The sequence below is a fragment of the Cibotium barometz genome, chromosome 7 (assembly GCF_041138505.1).
Source record: "Cibotium barometz isolate CiBa-2024 chromosome 7, ASM4113850v1, whole genome shotgun sequence".
NCBI classification, from domain to species: domain Eukaryota; kingdom Viridiplantae; phylum Streptophyta; class Polypodiopsida; order Cyatheales; family Cibotiaceae; genus Cibotium; species Cibotium barometz.
This window is the reverse complement of record NC_141052.1, coordinates 36,474,168-36,493,683: the sequence shown is the minus strand read 5'-3', so window position 1 is coordinate 36,493,683 and position 19,516 is coordinate 36,474,168. Positions and strand designations below refer to the sequence as shown.

Below are 19,516 nucleotides of genomic sequence, written 5' to 3'. Positions count from 1 at the left end.
TAAGTTTAGGTCCAACCAAATGGGAAATGGCCATAAGCTGTCCGGACTTCATTAATTTTGGTCCAACCAAATGCGAACGCATTATAAGTTGTCCGGCCACTTATTAATGAGTGTGGACCTGCAAACCCATAAACTTTAGTAGTAAATGAAATAAGCTGTAAATTGAGTGTGGACGCACTTACCACCTGCAAAACCCATAAGCCCACAGTTTTAGGCCCAAACAGGAGTGCACACACGTGTCCACAAGGTGCTCGGGCGTCCCCGGTCCCTCGGGCTTCACAAGCCAAAATAACAAGCATTGTCCAGGCAGCAAGACAATGTCACACAAAGTAAAATAAAGTTATGGCATGCATCATTTATGCATTGTGCATATGTAAACTTGGAGAACCACCTATCATCATTCTTGTACTTGAAAATATTCCGCCTGCCATCATAACACACCATGTGTGCATGGCCGGAATCCACACGGGCACCGCCCGAAAGTCCACAAATGTCCTGCCATGTCCTTGGACTCATATGCATCCACTCATATGATCCATACACATGCCCAGGTATAATACATACATGCATCCGCATGTTTCTAGGCCTGACACGCATCCGCATGTCCCTAGAATATAGGGATTTGTGACATCCCCCCGGCTTCTAATCAGTTGACCGCAACTGAAAAGCCTCCAGATAGGCCTTCAAAAGATCTGGGTAATCCTCGAAGTAGGCCTCATCCATCCATTTCGCATCCAAAGCTGAATAATTCTTGAACTTCACAAGGTACCTACGAACAAGTTTGCCTCCCGCAAGCTTTCGTTCCTTGTGAAAAACAATCTGTTCAGGTTGAAGAATCTCTTCCAGCTCATCCACCTCGGGTGGGTCTTCCAAAACCGGCTCAAACGGTGTCGGTCCCACATAAGGCCTCAATAGGCTCACATGAAAAGCATTATGCATGTTCCAATGATCTGGGAGTACAAGCCGAAATGCAACATCATTGATCTTCTCCAAGATCTGAAAAGGTCCATAGTACCTGTTGGAAAGTTTAGGGTACTTTCCCTCTTTCCCTGGCTTCTTCCGAAGGCGTGCCTTTTCAAATTTCAGCAAGACCCAATCACCTTGTTTGAATTGTACATCCCTTCTATGCTTATCAGCTGCCTTTTTATTCTTGGTTTGAGACCTCTCTATGGCTGTCCGTACCTGTGCAAATGCAGTATCCAAGTCTCTGACATACTCATCTACTGCAAAAATCTCATCCTTTGTACGAAGAATGGGTGGTAGTACCACCTTGCCATAGATAATCTCAAAGGGCGCCTTGCCCGTAGAAGTATGTACCGTATTGTTGTAGGCAAACTCCACAAGTGGTAAATACTTCTCCCAATCCGATTTGCGGTCGGATACATAAGATTTCAGCAAGTCGAGGACGGCTGAATTTGCTATTTCACTTTGCCCATCTGTCTGTGGATGGTAAGCTGATGAGAAGTTCAGTTTTGTACCCATATTGTCAAACAATGCGCGCCAAAATAAGCTTGTGGTTCTAGGATCTCTATCCCCCACAATAGATTTAGGCATGCCATGGTGTTTGAATATCTGTGCCAAAAACATCCTAGCCATATGATCTGGCTTTATTGTCTTGCGCACGGGAATGAAATGTGCCTGCTTGCTAAACCTGTCAATAATGGTCCAAATAGCATCATTTCCCTGTGGCGTCCTTGGCAAATCCATAATGAAATCCATAGCAATGCTTTCCCATGGTTCATTTGGTATAGGCAAAGGTTGAAGCAATCCAGGTGCTTTATGTCTGTCAAATTTGACCTTTTGACATACCATACATTCACGTACATATGCTTCAATATCCTTGCGAATATGTGGCCAAAAGAAATACCTCTCCAAAGCTTGTGCTGTATCCAAAATGCCTCTATGACCTGCATATGGAGGAGCATGACACTCATCCATAACCTTATGGCGAAGGTTCTTTACCACACACATACGATTTTGCATCATGAGATATCCATCTCTTATGACATAAGATGGGACAGCAATACCCTCTTGCAAATCAGCCCATACATGTGCAAAATCCTCATCCATATGATAAGTATTACGCATATCCGATAAATCCTCATGGTATGCAACTGTAATAGCATGAACCTGTGGTCGTCTAGATAAGGCATCTGCCACCACATTCTTTTTCCCTGGAGTGTGTAAAATCTGAAAATGAAACATCGAGAGAAAATTTGCCCATCTCATATGCTTCTCTGAGAGCTTACTTTGAGTCAAAAAGTATCTCAAACTTTGATGATCAGTTTTGACCATAAAATCAGCCCCTAAAAGATAGTGTTTCCAAATAGTAAGGGCATGAATTACAGCCAACAACTCCTTCTCATAAACCTGTAAGTGAAGCTCTGCATGTTGCAAGCGTCTGCTCTCATAGGCAATGGCATGTCCTTCTTGGTTCAAAACAGCCCCTATACAGTCCCCACTTGCATCACATTCCACGACAAAAGGTTTGTGCAAATCCGGAATAATGAGTACCGGTCCCGAGATGATTGCACTCTTCAACTTTTGAAAGGCATCTCTCTCTTCTTGTGTCCATTTAAAGATTGCTTTCTTCTTCGTTAAATCATGTAACGGAGCGGCAATGAAAGCAAAATGCTTGACGAACCTCCTGTAGTAAGCACATAAACCAAGGAAGCTCCTCACTTCATGGACTGATTTCAGCTCTGGCCAATCTTGCATGGTTTGTATCTTTGCGGGATCCATGCGCACACCATCCTTTGATACAATGTGACCAAGATAGTGAATCTCTGGGAGAAAGAATTCACTCTTTTTTGCATTTATGTAGAGCTGATTTTCCTTAAGCTCTTTAAACACAATAGCCAGATGCTCACGATGTTGGGCTTCATTCTTTGAGAATACAATAATGTCATCAAAGAATATACCTGTGAACTTTCTATGCTTTCTGAACACCCTGTCCATCATCCTGTTGAAGGTAGCGGGTGCATTTGTAAGACCAAAAGGCACCACCAAAAACTCATAAAGACCAAAGGCTGTCCTGAATGCAGTCTTGTGTACATCTTGAGGTGCCACTCTCACTTGATGATACCCACTCTTGAGGTCTATTCGGCTGAAACATGCCGAACCTTCAAGCTTGTCCAAGATGTCATCAATGCGCGGAATGGGAAACCGATTCTTGATGGTTATCTTATTGAGGGCACGGTAATCAACACACATCCTGTAAGTACCATCCTTCTTTTGAACAAGAAGTACCGGCGAGCAATATGGCGAGGAACTAGGCCGAATCAAACCCTTTTCCAAAAGTTCATTCACCTGTGCCATAATCTCTTCTTGTTGACTAGCACTCACCCTGTATGGTGGCCTATTAGGTGGAGAGCTACCGGGAATTAGATCTATGCAATGATCTTCCGGCCTCTCTGGTGGCAACCTTGCTGGCAAAGCATTCGCAAAATAATCTTTGAACTCATTCAAAAAGTTAAGCTTGTCTTGATCTAATGTACTAACATCAACACTAGAATGTTCAATGGTATCACGTACAAAAACCAAGTAAGAACAAGCTGATTTCTTTATTGCCTTATTAATTTGTACATGGCTTACAAGAGGTATGGTACTTCCAATAGTACCAGCATCTATAGAGTGCTCACGGCCTCTATGTACAAAGCTGATTTTCTTCTCTTTGTAAGCCTTAACAGGCTCTAAACGGTGATGCCAGGGCATCCCCAACAAAACATCACAACCTGTAAGAGGAGCCACTAAAAAGCTCTCATAGTCGAGGTAGTCCTGTATATGTACACGGAGCTTACCAATGACCGGAGTTACATCAACCTGTTTGCCCTCAAAGGCAGCATCTGCATTCATTTGCATTCCCATGTCTTCCACATTAAGACCAATGGCGGCAGCCATTTGTACGGATATAAAGTTATCTGTGGAAGCATCATCAAAAAGAAACAAAGCGGGCTGATCCTTCAATTTGCCCCAAGCCTTGCATATGACTCTACTCTTGGGCTCATGCCCTGTATTACCCTGCACATCGGGTACAACATTCACAAGAGGCTTTTGCACATTAGGCTCAGCATTCTTAGGATTCTGTGGGCATTTAGGATATATATGATCTTTACTGCCACACTTAAAGCATTTTCCAGCCTTCCTGTACTCTTCCAATTGCTGTTTTGAGAGCCCAAAATTGTGGCGTTTACCCCCCGGCTTCTTTTCGGAGTCATCCTTTGCATCTCGGCCATCTTTGGGAGCATTCTTAGGTGGCTGTCCACCCTTTTTCTGGTCATAACCAGCCCTGAATTTGCTCTTGTTTTGACCTGCAAATGGCTTATTTGTGGGTGCTTTTATGTGCAAGTTCTCCGCAATCATGGCTGAGTGTATAAGCTCTTGTATGGTCTTATTTGGGTACACTCCCAAGCTTTGTTGGATGATGTGATGGAGCCCCGATTCAAACTTTCTCTTCTTCTCATCCTCTCCAATCTTCATGAAGGGAGTAACCTTGAGAAGGACTTTCCAAAACTTTGCTATGTATGAAGCGACGGACTCTCCCTCATCTTGGGACAGCCAGTCCCACTCCGTGCGTACATCCTTTGCAAAGTTTGGTGGTAAGAATTGATCATAAAACTGAATTTTGAAAGAAGACCAAGTTGGGGCAGCACTTCCATCAAGTATTTTTGCAAGCCACCAATCACTTGCCGTATCCTTGAGATGCATTCCCACATGCCTGAGCATAGACTTTTCCGAAAAGTCTTCATTGCAAAAAGCTATCTCAAACTGTCTAATGAAAGCAAGTGCTTTGGTAGAGTCCATCCGTCCCTGAAAGTTTTCAAACTTTACATCCTTGTCACCGGACTTGAACTCTCGAGGCTTCTTCCTTCTATATGCATCCCTATGTACATCTTGTTCATCTGCATGATGATGATGCCGCGATGAAGATTCACGATCCCTCTTCATTCTCTCTTGAGTCACACTCTCCAAATGAGTGGAAAGCTCAACACGAGAACGGACATGTCTTCTTGGAGCAAAGCGGGAATGAGTAGAGGATCCCTCATCCTTACTCTTCTCTTGACCTGCATCAAGCCTAGCACCAGGGACTCTTGTCCTTTCAGCATTTGGCACTTGCTGTGCTCTTTCTGCTTGTTGTACATCATGTGCATCACCATGGGCAGCCATGAGGGGTGGCTTCTTGAAAGCCAAACTACCATCTGCTTTAGTGTATACATCACCCTTAACCATTAGGTATGCAAGTGCAAGCTCTCGGGGTTTCTCAACATCCATTTCCTTTGCAATTGCTTCAAAAGTGACTTCATGGACCGAAGCCTTTGCCTTCGCAGCCAACACCCTTTGTACATCCGGGTCATTTTTCAATGACCTAAGCTCTTCGGTTTCAACCCTATAGCGTCGCACTTGACGCCTCAAAGATTCCAAATCAGAATGCATAGTGTCATGAGTACCTGCATCTCCATAGACATCATTGCCTGCAGCATCTCTTGCATCCCTTGTACCATGAAATTCACGGTCCTGTGTGTTCTCCACACTGTCAGAAATGTGGCTGTCCATGACACTCAAATCAGGTCACCACTTATGATTCCAAGCCTCAGACCGTTTTCCAATAAGGGGAAAAAAACTGAGCTCTGATACCAATGGAACGGGAGGCGGACGCGTGTATTGGAATCGTATAAATGTGAACTAGATTCTGAGCACTTAACACTTGAGCATTACAACCACAAAGCTGAAAATGACAGTACACCACATAAAGGGGCCGATGATAGGCTGACCCCCCCCCTTTAGGTTATATTACCAAAAGAGTCTGCAAAGTACAAGATTACGGGTGCCTGGGGATTCACCACCAGCCTGCACCTGATTCTTCCAAATACATCATGAATGAATACATTTCAAACAAGAGAATCTGTAGGTACATCCGTCCTACACACAGGTACATCCGCCCTGCACAAGCCTCTTCACAGGTACATCCGCCCTGCACAAGAGTATCACAATCCTCACAGGTACTCCGCCCTGCACAAGATGTAAATGGATCTTTAGGCCCTGTTTCCACGCGAGAAACTGATCCAGAAACCTGTGTTCTCCGCGAGCAAGTGTTCCCAATGCTTGCCCTAAACACCTGTTACACCAGGAATCCTTGAGACACATCCATGCTCACATATTCCATTGCTGTCCGGCCTGTTTTATGCAATAACCAGTCCAAAACAGCAACTTTCCATCGCGAGAAATCCACCTGTAAAGGGTCCTACAGCCCTGTGGAGGTCCCTAGAGCTGTCCTGTATTGTCCAAGTTGACTTTGGACACCTGTAACCAGCCCAAAACTCGCAATAACCAGAAAATACAGGTCTGAAATTTACCAACCAGCCCTTTAGAAGAGTGTGGGGATCATTATCCAAGCTTGTGTGAGTCCGGGAAGCAAGCAACCAGCCCTGTAGCAACTCCCAAAGCTTCAATCAGCTCTCCAATGTGTTGAATCATGAATAAAACAACCCAAATGGTCTCTTGAAGGAGGCGCCTTTCTCCAGTGCCACCTATGGGGCTTGGTGGGTTCACATACAGGCTGACAAGTGTCCCCATAAGGTGTCCAGGTAGGTGTCCAGCCCATAGTGCTCCATTTGTCCTGTTTGTATAAGTTTAGGTCCAACCAAATGGGAAATGGCCATAAGCTGTCCGGACTTCATTAATTTTGGTCCAACCAAATGCGAACGCATTATAAGTTGTCCGGCCACTTATTAATGAGTGTGGACTTGCAAACCCATAAACTTTAGTAGTAAATGAAATAAGCTGTAAATTGAGTGTGGACGCACTTACCACCTGCAAAACCCATAAGCCCACAGTTTTAGGCCCAAACAGGAGTGCACACACGTGTCCACAAGGTGCTCGGGCGTCCTCGGTCCCTCGGGCTTCACAAGCCAAAATAACAAGCATTGTCCAGGCAGCAAGACAATGTCACACAAAGTAAAATAAAGTTATGGCATGCATCATTTATGCATTGTGCATATGTAAACTTGGAGAACCACCTATCATCATTCTTGTACTTGAAAATATTCCGCCTGCCATCATAACACACCATGTGTGCATGGCCGGAATCCACACGGGCACCGCCCGAAAGTCCACAAATGTCCTGCCATGTCCTTGGACTCATATGCATCCACTCATATGATCCATACACATGCCCAGGTATAATACATACATGCATCCGCATGTTTCTAGGCCTGACACGCATCCGCATGTCCCTAGAATATAGGGATTTGTGACAAGAAGAGCATCCTCCCCCCCTTTTATGTTTCTTGACTCTCACTCCCCATGTGGAGCCGAGTTTTTACTTAGCCATTATGGCTGTTTTTCTTGGTAACTAATAGAAGGATCTCTTTCCCGCGCGAGGGGGGGAGGAAGGCTAATTATAACCAATTTTCAAGTGGTTGCAAAGCAAGATTGATTCTAGCATCATATATAAGAGCAAGAGGAAAGCTAATTATAATTACCCGAAGGGTGGACAGATTGCAAAGCAGGATTGATTCTAACATGTATACGAGCAAGAGGAAGGCTAATTATAATCACCCCAAGCCACAAAGAAGATGCATAGGATGCCAGAAGAAATAGTAATGCTTTTGAAAGAAATCTGGATAAAGGCGGCCTGCTTTTGAGATGTCACGGCAATAAAGGATAAATTATATGCATGAAGGCAGATGCTTTAATTGTGAGCACATTTTTTCCAAATGCTCAACAATGTAAAAGACACAAGAGGAAAGGCCCTGTGTGAATGTAGTATAGGATGCGTGGGGTAATTTAGGTCACCCCATGGAGGCACACAAAGTATGTAAGACTTAGGGTCAGTTGAAAGACCAACCAACCCTTTTTATGTTCAATGATTATTCCACCAGTAATTTCATATCTACATAGATGGTTGTGATGCCCATGAAAGCATGCTCTACATTTGAGGACAAGGATGAAATGTAACTTTTGTGATTAGAAAGCTACGGACACATATACAGGGATACTTGGATCATAAGAGTTCCTTGATTGCTTCATTGCAAGAATGTGATGCATTGCCAAAAACTGTAGCCATGCCTCCTCCAAGTCTATCCTCTGCTGACTCTATCATGTTAAAGTCCCCACCCATACACCAAAAGTCAGTCTGAGGAAGGGACTAGCGAACTGTACTCTAAAAGGCAGCTCTGCTTGTAGCAACGTTTGGAGCATATACATTTAAAAAGCCCACATAATCCTCACCAGTCCTAATGTCAATGATGCCTGAGCCAACTACTGCCGGCAAGAGCTACTCATTGACAGAAATACTACCTCCCCCCTGCATCCCGAGGGGGAGGGCCAAAAGAGGGAGACCAAAAAGTGTGACTCCTACCTGGTAGAATCTTCCCGTAGTGGCGGGTATGCCCCTCTGAAAGATGGTTCTCCTGGAGGAAGAGAATATCAATGGATCCCCCAACTGTTGCTCTATGGCACTTACTAGCTGATCTGCGCCGCAATAGAGATTCCCCGTGTCTACGAAGCTCCAGAAGAAAGATCCCCAAGCATCTCTAGTCTAGAGAATTCATGATCCTAGAGAGTGGTCCAAATCCCTCTCGGAAAAGGCAATGGAACCTCCCCTTGATCTCATAGTATACTAGGCATCTACATATATAATGAGCCTCTGTCTCAACCTCTGTATGGCGAAGCTGGCATGTATAGTCCTCTGGTGCAACTGCTCTCGGCCCATATCTGGCTGTCTCCACTCTCAACTGGTGGGACGAGGTGCGGATCTGTCGAATCGCACACCGCACCCCCAATGAGAGTTGTGTATCCATGTAGTGTGGACGTATGATGAAGCCGTCCTCCGTCATGTGAAGAAGATGGTCTCTGTAGAAAGCCATCTTGGTCCCTAGGGATTGGAGGGGTGGATGCTAGGTCCTCTGAGTATCCAATCTCACATTGTCCTTCCTGATCACCCTGTTCAGCTCTGTGCGGTTGAGAGCAAAGGAAGGGGCCTCTATGCTGCCTAGCAAAAAGACATTGATTATGATGAGACTTTCGCACCTACTTCTTGTATGGCCATAGTTAGATGTGTTGTTGCATTGGTTGCCCATCATGGATGGAATGTGCATCAGATGGACATAAAATCAACTTTTCTGAATGGGGATTTACAAGAATAAGTATATGTAAATCAGCCCATTGGTTTTGTGATGCATGGTCATGAAAACAAAGTATGCAAGCTTCGAAAAGCACTTTATGGTCTCAAAAAAGCTCCTCGAGCTTGGTATGAGAAGATACATACTTATTTGACCATGCAAGGATTTCACAATAGTCCAACAGAGAGCACCCTCTATGTGAAAGAGAATCATGGCACTTTGATTATGCTCATTCTTTATGTGGATGACATGTTGCTAACTAGGAATGATGCGGATAAAATTTCAGTATTCGAAGCTGAATTACAAACGTCATTTGAGATTACAGATTTGGGATTATTGCATTATTATTTGGGCATACAATTTGTGCAGACAGATGTTGGGATTTATGTACACCAATCAAAGTACATTCAAAAGCTGTTGCACAAATTTGGCTTCCAAGATTGTAAGCCCATCTCTACTCCGATGGACCCAACGCTAAAATTGAGCATGTATGATGTTGGAGAACCTTTTGATATACGAGTGTTTACAACCAAGCAGTGGGCTGCCTCATATACTTATGCAATACACGCCTAGATATTCAGTCTAAGGTTTCCCAATGTAGCAAATTTATGCACAACCCAGGTACAAAGCATTGGCAAGCAGTGCAGCGGATCTTCCGCTATCTTCAGGGCTCCCTGGATCTTGCGTTGGTATATCCCAGGGGACAACTTGCAGTTACATGCTTACAGTGATTCCAACTAGGCTGGTGACTATGATACACAGCAATCCACCAGTGGGAATTGTTTCTTTTTGGGGCATTCATGCATATCATGGTTGAGCAAAACGCAACCCACTATTGCCACATCTACTTGTGAGGCTGAGTACAGGGCAACCTTTACAACCACGATAGATTGTGTATGGCTGAGGAGATTGATTGTCAAATCCCCACGGATCCCCTCGTGATCGACCTTGGTTCGAAACTCGAATCCTGCAAACAAACGAACAAACAACAAGCAAGGGGGTGCAGGCCTGACTCACCTCCCAAAGCCCACTGTCTTGGCTGTCCTCACCAAGCCACGAGCTGAGCTAACTAGGTTGACGTACCGACCAATCTCCTCCTCGCGACGTCCCATACCGCCACGAAGCTGCCCTCGCGGGCCTCGAGACTGCTGCCGGCCTCGGCTGCACAAAGTAGGTGCACGTCTGCACTAGATCCAGGCTCCAAGACCATAGAGCTCTCACAAACTCGCGAGACTCTCTACAATACAATAACTAACCTTGGCCACCCTTTTATAGGCTCTTGGCCGGTCATCGGACGTCCACACTTGGCCGCCCGCCCGTCCATATTTGGGTGCCCGCCCGTTAGTATATCCCTAACTCAGCTCGTCAATCAGCCTGCCTAGTTCCAAGCTTCCCCAAGCCTCGAAACTAGTCTTGCATGCGTATAGCACACGGTAGATACACACTGTGCACATGACATACTCCCCTTCCTCTAAGAGCTCACTCCTGAGCTCACTAAAAAGCCAGGGTAATCTCTCTGAAGAGAAGTCAATGTCTCCCATGTAGCGTCCTCCTCAACACGATCCTTCCACTTGATCTTGTATTCCGTGATAAGCGTATGACGCAATCTTCGTTCACGAAATCCAAGAATCTTTTCAGGTTCGTGCGGAACAAATGTCATATCCTGGACATCTATGATTTCTTGAGGAGTAACTAACTGATCTACTCCACCCAGTACTTCCTTAAGTCTACTGACATGAAATACAGGATGAACTTTCACATGAGAAGGCAAATCCAATTCATATGCAACTGAACCAATCCGTCGTGTAACACGAAATGGTCCACAGTATCTAGGGGATAATTTCGGAGATCTACCTGTTCGTAAAGTCTCGGAATCTTTCGGAACTCGCAAATACACCATCGTTCCTTCAGAGAACTCTCTAGGTGAACGATGTCTATTAGAATAAAACCTGTCTCGGTCTTGAGCACTTCTAATAGATTCCTTTGCAACTTGTAACATTTCCTGCATATCTTGCAAAAAATTACGTGCTGCATCATGCTGAAGTCCTGAGAATCCTACTGTAACAGGTGATCTAGGTTGAAAACCATACATAAGCATGAAAGGACTAAATCCTGTACTCGTATGCTTAGTACTGTTATATGCAAATTCTAACATAGGAAGATAATCCTCCCATGAACTTTGTCTTTTGGATACGTATGCTCGAAGCATATCTTCCAAAATCTGATTCACTCTTTCAGTCTAGCCATCAGATTGAGGATGATCAGAGGAACTCAAATTCAAAGTTGTTTCCAACTTCTCAAAAACAAGTTTCCAAAAATCACTCGTAAACTTAGAGTCCCTATCACTGACTATGTCCTGTGGTAACCCATACAGTCTAAACAATTGCTCGATAAACTGCCGAGCTAATTGCGTAGCTGTAATAGTCTTCCGGGTCGGTAAAAATCTAGCCATCTTTGTCAAGCGATCTACCACAACCCAAATAGAATCGTGGCCTTGATGTGTTCTTGGCAATCCGGTAATAAAATCCATGGAAATACTTTCCCACTTATTACCTGGGATTTGCAAAGGATGCAACAACCCAGTCTGTCTAAAGCGTTCAGCTTTATTTGCTTGACAAATCTGACACTTGAGAACATAATCTTCTACATACCCTTTCATCTTCGGCCAATAAAAAGTGTGTTTCACTAATGATAGCGTCCTATGTACCCCAGGGTGTCCAGCAGAAGGGACGTCGTGACACTCCCTCAGAATCTTGGACCTAATGTCCGGGATCTGTGGTACATAAATTTTGTCATTACGGAATAGTAAACCATTCCGAATCATCCACTGACCTCCTACAACCTGAATGGTAGACTGCGCAGTCACCAAGTCTTGGTCAATCAATGAGCTCCCGTCCTAGATCTTCTGCCAAAATGGACCAAAATAACTATCAGTCCTGCAAAGCCCTCTCAATGACTGAAATAAGTCAGTAGAAATCTCGGTGAACGACAAAGTATTCACCTCTCTAATCCGACTAAGCGCATCTGCAATATTATTCATGGACCCTTTCCGAAAACGGATCTCAAAATCAAAATCTTGCATTAACTCTGCCCAACGAGCTTTCCTGCCTCTCAAATCATCCGCACCACACACATACTTGATTGACTGATGATCAGTCAATACCACAAACTTGGAGCCATATAAATAATGTCTCCAAACCTTGAGAGCATGAATCACAGCATAAAGCTCCTTCTCAAGGGTTGGCCAACGAGATTGAGTGTCGTCTAGCTTTTTACTTTCAAAAGCAACCGGTCTACCATCTTGAAATAAAGCAGCCCCGATAGCATAGTCACTGGCATCAGTTTCAAGAACATAAGGCCGACTAGGATCAGGCAATGCTAAGATAGGTGCTTCCTTGACTTTATCTTTCAAAAGTCTGAAGGCCATATCCAAATCGTTATTCCAAGTGATAGGCTGATTGGACTTACGTCCACGACCTTTCAATAAGTCGGTCATCGGTAGTGTGAGCTGAGAGTACTCCCGTACAGATTTCCGAAGAAACACTACAAAACCGAGAAAAGAACGAAGTTGTTTCACTGTTCGCGGTATAGGCCAATCCAAAACCTTCTGAACTCGGTCATAGTCAATGCTCAATCCATCTCTAGTGATCTTGTGTCCCAAGTAAATGATGTCGGTCATAAAGAACTCACATTTACTGAATTTAGCATATAGTCGATTCTGTCTTAAAATAGATAAGACAATCGTGAGGTGTCTGACATGATCCTCAAGAGTATGGCTATATATCAAAATATCATCCAGGAACACCACCACAAATTTCCCCAAATGTTCACGAAAAAGATCATTCATCGTTTGCTGGAAAGTGGCTGGAGCATTGGTTAACCCAAAAGGTAATACGAGAAACTCTTAATGGCCATACCTAGTCCGAAAGGCGGTTCTTTCGACATGCCTTTCATGAATACGTATCTGGTGATAACCAGTACGTAAATCTATCTTCGTGAAATATTTCGCTCCTGCTAACCGATCAATTAGGTCATCTGATCTAGGGAGAGGATAACGGTTCTTAATGGTCAACTTGTTCAATCTTTTATAATCTATACACATTCTCCAAGTATTGTCCTTCTTTCTCCTAAGCAACACAAGTGCACTCCAAGGTGATTTACTTGGACGGATCTGGCCCATCCTCAAATAATCTTCGAGTTGTTTAGCCAACTCATCTTCCTCAACTTGGCTCATCCTATAAGGTGGAATACTCACAGGATGAGCACCAGGGATCAAGTCAATACGATGATCTACTGCCCGTTCAGGTGGTAAACCCGATGGCAGTTCCTTAGGAAATACGTCTTGAAACGAATCAAGTATCTTCTGTAATTCTTTGCTTTCAAACACACTTAATTCATTCACATCCATGGAAGGGATGAGAAAAGAAGAAAGTGGAATCAAGACACAATGGAAAGCGGTATACAAAGAAGAATTCATTATATTTCCAAAATCAATTGTATTTACAAGAGGTCCCTGAGAGGGATGAATACAATCACCTAAAATACTATACTTGGTGTCCCTATGCTGAAAAGAAAAAGTATGACTAGACCAATCTATCTGGACGTCAAGAGTCTTAAACCACTCAATCCCTAATAACAAGTCTACATTGTCCAGATGCATAACATAGCATTCCAGAGTATCTTTGTAGTCCTGAATCTGGATTGGAAGCCTTGCGATCCCAAACTTGCTTTCCCGCAGGTAGGCGTACCTCATAGGTATGGTCGCTGAGTATCGTATCAAGACTATATTTCTGCACAAGTTTGTAGTTAACAAAATTATGCGAACTGCCAAGGTCTAACAGAATGTGAAATTTATGGCCATTCACTTCTCCATAAACTCGGAGAAGATCATGCATGCCAAATACCTTAGAATTGAACAGACAATCAGAACAAGTACTAGGGCGAGAAAGTACAGTAATTGACTTACCTGTCAAAGACAACTGGTTAGCTGCCTTTGGCTTGGGTCCTGCGTTTGACTTGGTACCCTTTTGCTTTGGGCACTCGTTACGCATGTGTCCTTTTTCTTCGCAGATAAAACAACGTCCTTCCTTCTTGAGCTTCAAAGCCCTAAGGAGTCGTTTCTTCTTCACTGGTGTCGAACTGGAATTCTTTGAAGGTTGATCCGAAGACTTGCCTTCATTCGTGTTAGCCATAGGTGCGGAGAACTTTCTTTTATGCTTGTTCCCCTGCTCGGTAACGGGTTTCGACTTGGAAGAGACCATCGTATCATCATAGATACGAGCTGAATGAATGGCCTCGTCCAATGTTTTGCATTTGTTATTTTTAACCTGTAATCGGTACGAGTCTGGTAAACCAACTACGAAAAACCCCAAAAGAGTAGTGGGATCCATCTTTGTAGCTTTCATCTGCAAGTCACGAAACTTCTGGAGGTAGACCTCATAAGTGAGGTGCTGCGAGGTCATAGTCAAAGCTGAAAACCGGGCAACAACATCATAATCATCCTCTTTCTTGAGGAATTCTTTCTTGAAAATGTCTGCCAAAAAAAAACTCGAAAAGCTAGGCTTAGCTTTTGCTTTAGCTTTTGTGTTTTTTTTTCCGTGAATATATATAATATATATATATATTTTATATATATATATATATATAATATATATATATATATATATAATATATATATATATATATATTATATAATATATATATATATATATAATATATATATATATATATATATATATATATAATATATATATATATATATTTTATATATATATATATATATATATATATATGGATATATATATTCTCTTGTCTTTTAAAAAAAAATAGAAACCTTGGAAACCTTAGAGAGGGGAAGACTTTTAAACCTTTTTAAAAAAATTTAAACTCCCCTAAAAAAACAAAAAACGAAAGCAGTAAAAAACGTATGCTTTCCTTGCGTTGTTTTTTTTTTCTCAACCTCCTCGATTGCTTGCTGCTGACGTGGTGTGCTGGCCATCGCTGCTAACGTCACTGCTGCCGGCGCCAGAATTAGCTGCCGGATGTAGTTTCCGTCGCCAGCTTGTACCCGTGCCAACTCGCCAGCCTGCGTGGGCCTTAGTGTGCCAACCTGCCGTGCGTGGCCTGAGCGCTGGCCAGGCCTGGGCATCAGCCCGCCTTGCCTGGCCTGGGCACCAACCCGCCTGGCCTAGCCTAGGTGCTGGCCTGGCTAGGCGCTGGCCTGCCTGACTACGCAGGCCTACACGGCCTGAGGCGCCTGAGCATGCTTGGCCGGCTGCAAGCTAGCCGCCTGCAACACGTCAACCACAACAGCTTATACAACGCCTACGCCTGCCATACTTTGCTCTCTCTCTCTCGTTCGTTCAACAAAAAGCAATAAACGTGCTTTTTCGTTTTTCTGTTTCTCTCCGTTTTAAGATGCATTGATGGTATCAACAAGTGTGTCAAAGGCTCTAGTCCCCCAGGCATCGTGAGTTACAGTACATGCATGAAACACTGGGTTTCGTGCCACGGCTATAGCACTATGACTATCAGTGAGTATGGTGGTGGGTTTCTGTTGACACTCACGAAGATCAGTCATCAATGTCATGTGCACAGTGGGTATCTACCGTGTGCTATACGCATGCAAGACTAGTTTCGAGGCTTAGGGAAGCTTGGAACTAGGCAGGCTGATTGACGAGCTGAGTTAGGGATATACTAACGGGCGGGCACCCAAATATGGACGGGCGGGCGGCCAAGTGTGGACGCCCGATGACCGGCCAAGAGCCTATAAAAGGGTGGCCAAGGTTAGTTATTGTATTGCAGAGAGTCTTGCGAGTTTGTGAGAGCTCTATGGTCTTGGAGCCTGGATCTAGTGCAGACGTGCACCTGCTTTGTGCAATCGAGGCCGGCAGCAGTCTCGAGGCCCGCGAGGGCAGCTTCGTGGCGGTATGGGACGTCGCGAGGAGGAGATTGGTCGGTACGTCAACCTAGTTAGCTCAGCTCGTGGCTCGGTGGGGACAGCCAAGACAGTGGGCTCGCCCACGGCTGTCATGGTTGGGAGGTGAGTCAGGCCTGCACCCCCTTGCTTGTTGTTTGTTCGTTTGTTTGCAGGATTCGAGTTTCGAACCAAGGTCGATCACGAGGGGATCCATGGGGATTTGACAGTGGTATCAGAGCATACCTCGTGAACGAGCAAGTCGGTAGGTAGAGAAGAAGAGGTCGAAGAACGGTATGTGTTAAAAAGCTTGCTGTTTTTTCTGTGCATATTGCAGTTTCCAGATTTGGTATGTGTTTTTTCTTCATCAAAGAACCCCATGTTGATGGGAGATGGTAGGTTTAGAAGGGTTGATTGCTTTTGCAAAGAAGAAGCATGTTTGTGTGTGCAGTCGCATACGCGTTGCATACGGAGAGAGAAAAGCATACATATAAGGTACACCACTAAATGAGAGTGATCGTGCAGAAATTACCAAGCTTATGCAAGATGGAAACAGACAGCTGGTCATTCCTATGAAAACATGCATTTGTCGGGAAGACTAGAGGGGGAGAGCAAAGCATATTCACTCATGAGCTTGACATTAGCAATACATTGTGAAGCATGCTTTGGAATCAATGTAAGAAAAACAACACAGGCTGCAGTTTTACATTCAGTGTCACCTTGCTTGAGTCCAATCAAGTGAGGGAGCAAGCCAGATGAGCCCTCAAGATGGGAATCGGTGGCATGGTAGTAAAAATTTTACTCACCTTCCTCTTCTGGTGGGCCCAAGATGACCATGGTATGCAGCTTGACTACTTGGGTGAAAGGGAGGTAAATAAGCAGCTGCTCGTCAGCATCACTCTCCAAACACAAGCCTTCATCTTCTCTGTAACCCTGTCATCATCATCAATAACATCATAATTATCATCGTCACAATCATCACATCATTCACTCATCGTCGTCGTCGTCGTCGTCATCCTCACCACCAGTAGCATCATCACCACCACCATCATACTCGATGTAGCAAAAAGCTGTAAAATAAACCCAAAAAGGAGCACTTTTTTGTCACCTGTTTTAGGGCGTTGACGTATGTATGGCTGCTATTTTCATTGAGGCACTCGACAGAAGGCCATTCTATACAATCCACCAAGTCAACCTACAGAAAGATATACACACGAAAATCTCAAACAAACAAAAGAAACTGTAGAATGCTTTTTTTCTTTTTTAAGGGGGCGGAAATGCAGAGGCACCTGGCCTTTGGCAATCGATGAAGCTGCCATGGATGTTGGCTTGCAGAGACAGACAGATTTCACAGAAGCGGAACAATTTTTGCGCAGAGGAGACGCTTTATTTATTCGAGTTGATCTTTGGGCGCTTTTTCCCCAACCTTATAAGCAAGCATTTCTTTTGATTCGACTTGGGCTTTAACATAGAGAAGCCTCTCTCCTCTCTCCACATATATATATATATATATATATATATGGAGGGAGGGAGAGAGAGAGAGAGAGAGAGAAATTTTTTTATTTATATATCATAACCAAGTATATATTAATACAATATCAATTGATAATAATATCTTTAATTTGGAATTAAAATTAAAATTGCATCATTGTAATAATCATGACCAAATTATATAATTGATGTAATGTATTTTTATCATCGATATTTAATTTTTAGATCAACTGTATGGCAATTGTATTAACAATTGATATGGAATGTTCTCTGATCGCTAATTATTGTAATGATGTAATTTTTTAATTTTAAATTAGCTAAATTATATTAACTATATATATTAATACAAACTTTTTTTTGTTAATCAATGGAATAATCAATGATCAAATTATATAATTGATGTAATTTACTTTGAGCATTAATATGTAATTTTAGATTAATTAAATGTCAATTATATTAACAATTGATATGGAATGTACTTTGATCATCAATTATTGTAATGAAATTTTAAGTTAACTAAATTATATTAACACATTGTATTATAATAGACTATATTTAGTTATTAAATTATATATATATAAATGAAGTATTTCATATTATATATAATATTATTTAATACTTAAATAAAATCTATTGTAGTAGAATAGCAATTGTTGTCATTAATAAAAATAATATTATTATTCTTATATTATTATCATTTATATTTAATCACTATGTGTGCGTGTGCGTGCGTATGTGCATGTGTGTGTGCGTGCATGTGTGCGTGTGTGTGTGTGTGAGAGAGAGAGAGAGGCTTTGAAATTGAAATCTATAGGATAAAGGAGATAATTATTGGACACTCCCCATTTTGAAAATAGGGTCCACCCCTTTTTAAGACAAAAGAGCTTAGCTTTTTCATAATAAAGTTTACTTTAAAAAGCACAAAATCCGAGGTGGCATTGGCTTAAAAGTGTAATTACCATGGTTTTTTTATGACCATGATTTGGAGGTTACAATGTCCAATCCCGCATCATGTAGCCAAATGGCTAGGTGGTTGAAATTCCAACGCGAAGGTATAGGTTCGACCCTTGCGCAATTGAACTTGTAGCGACGCGTTCAATAAAGTGACATGCTAACTAACGCATGATGAAAAACTCTCTCAAAAAAAATGATTATGATGTCCGTAATAGGTCTTTTGACTTTTCAACCTTGGAGACCTCCAATTCAAAAATCAAAACCAAAATGTTTTAGACAAAATAGAAAAAAAAATGCTCATAAATTTAGATTTTTCGATGGAAAAAAAAGTATAAAAAAGGGGCTTTTCGTTCTTTTTCCCATGGTGCCCATGTATTGGCCCTTGTACCTTGTAGATCTACTCATTTTGATGGTTGTAGTAGTAACGCGTAAGATATTATTAAGTCACTTGAAAGATATGTCTTTTATTTTTATGATAAATGCAAATAGGGGCCCTAGTTTTGAAAATCAAAATTTAATTGATCAGTTCAAGAGAGGAAGTATGTATCCCAAGGTTACTAGCATGTTTGAGTAGAAAGGAAGGGGGGGAGTTGTACTCAAGCTATAAAAATACATTTACAATGGCCTTTTATGTATCATGAAGGGATGTGTGACGTAGTACTTAGGTGTATAGTGGTTAGGTGTCTAGTCATAAGCATTGTGGTTAGCATAAGCATCAAACTCTTAAGTTTAAGTCTCATTTTTTAATACTGTGCTCTTTTTGAAGGTTATCCTAAGGTGTAATAGGGGACCTAGACATGTGTCATGGATGTTGAGATATCGAGCTCATCTAGTGAGGCGGTGGACACTGATGACCCGCCTGGGGGATAGACCCCACACTTACACCACTGGCATGGTTGGTGAGATCTTGGGTGATATGCGGCCAGTGGGATGACAGGCTGTGTGACAGCCATTCTAGAGACTGGCATAGTTATAGCGCCAGCTCATTTAGTCGGGTTTACACTATAGAGAACCCGTGTATGTATTGGTTGAG

At 42.8% G+C, this 19,516-nt stretch overlaps 1 protein-coding gene across 1 annotated transcript in view; it reads right to left on the bottom strand.

Moving 5' to 3' along the window:
- The window catches only part of LOC147636940 (PITH domain protein (DUF1000)), a 37,873-nt gene extending 20,379 nt beyond the window's left edge, over positions 1-17,494 (bottom strand). The window contains exons 1-3 of the mRNA XM_086800521.1: positions 17,328-17,494; positions 17,147-17,233; positions 16,845-16,971 (exon numbers count right to left, since the gene is read on the bottom strand). Of these exons, the coding sequence (XP_086656647.1) occupies positions 16,845-16,971; positions 17,147-17,233; positions 17,328-17,357 (244 nt within the window). The 5' untranslated portion in view covers positions 17,358-17,494. The remainder of the gene's footprint in view (positions 1-16,844; positions 16,972-17,146; positions 17,234-17,327) is intronic.
- Positions 17,495-19,516: the final 2,022 nt, after the last annotated feature.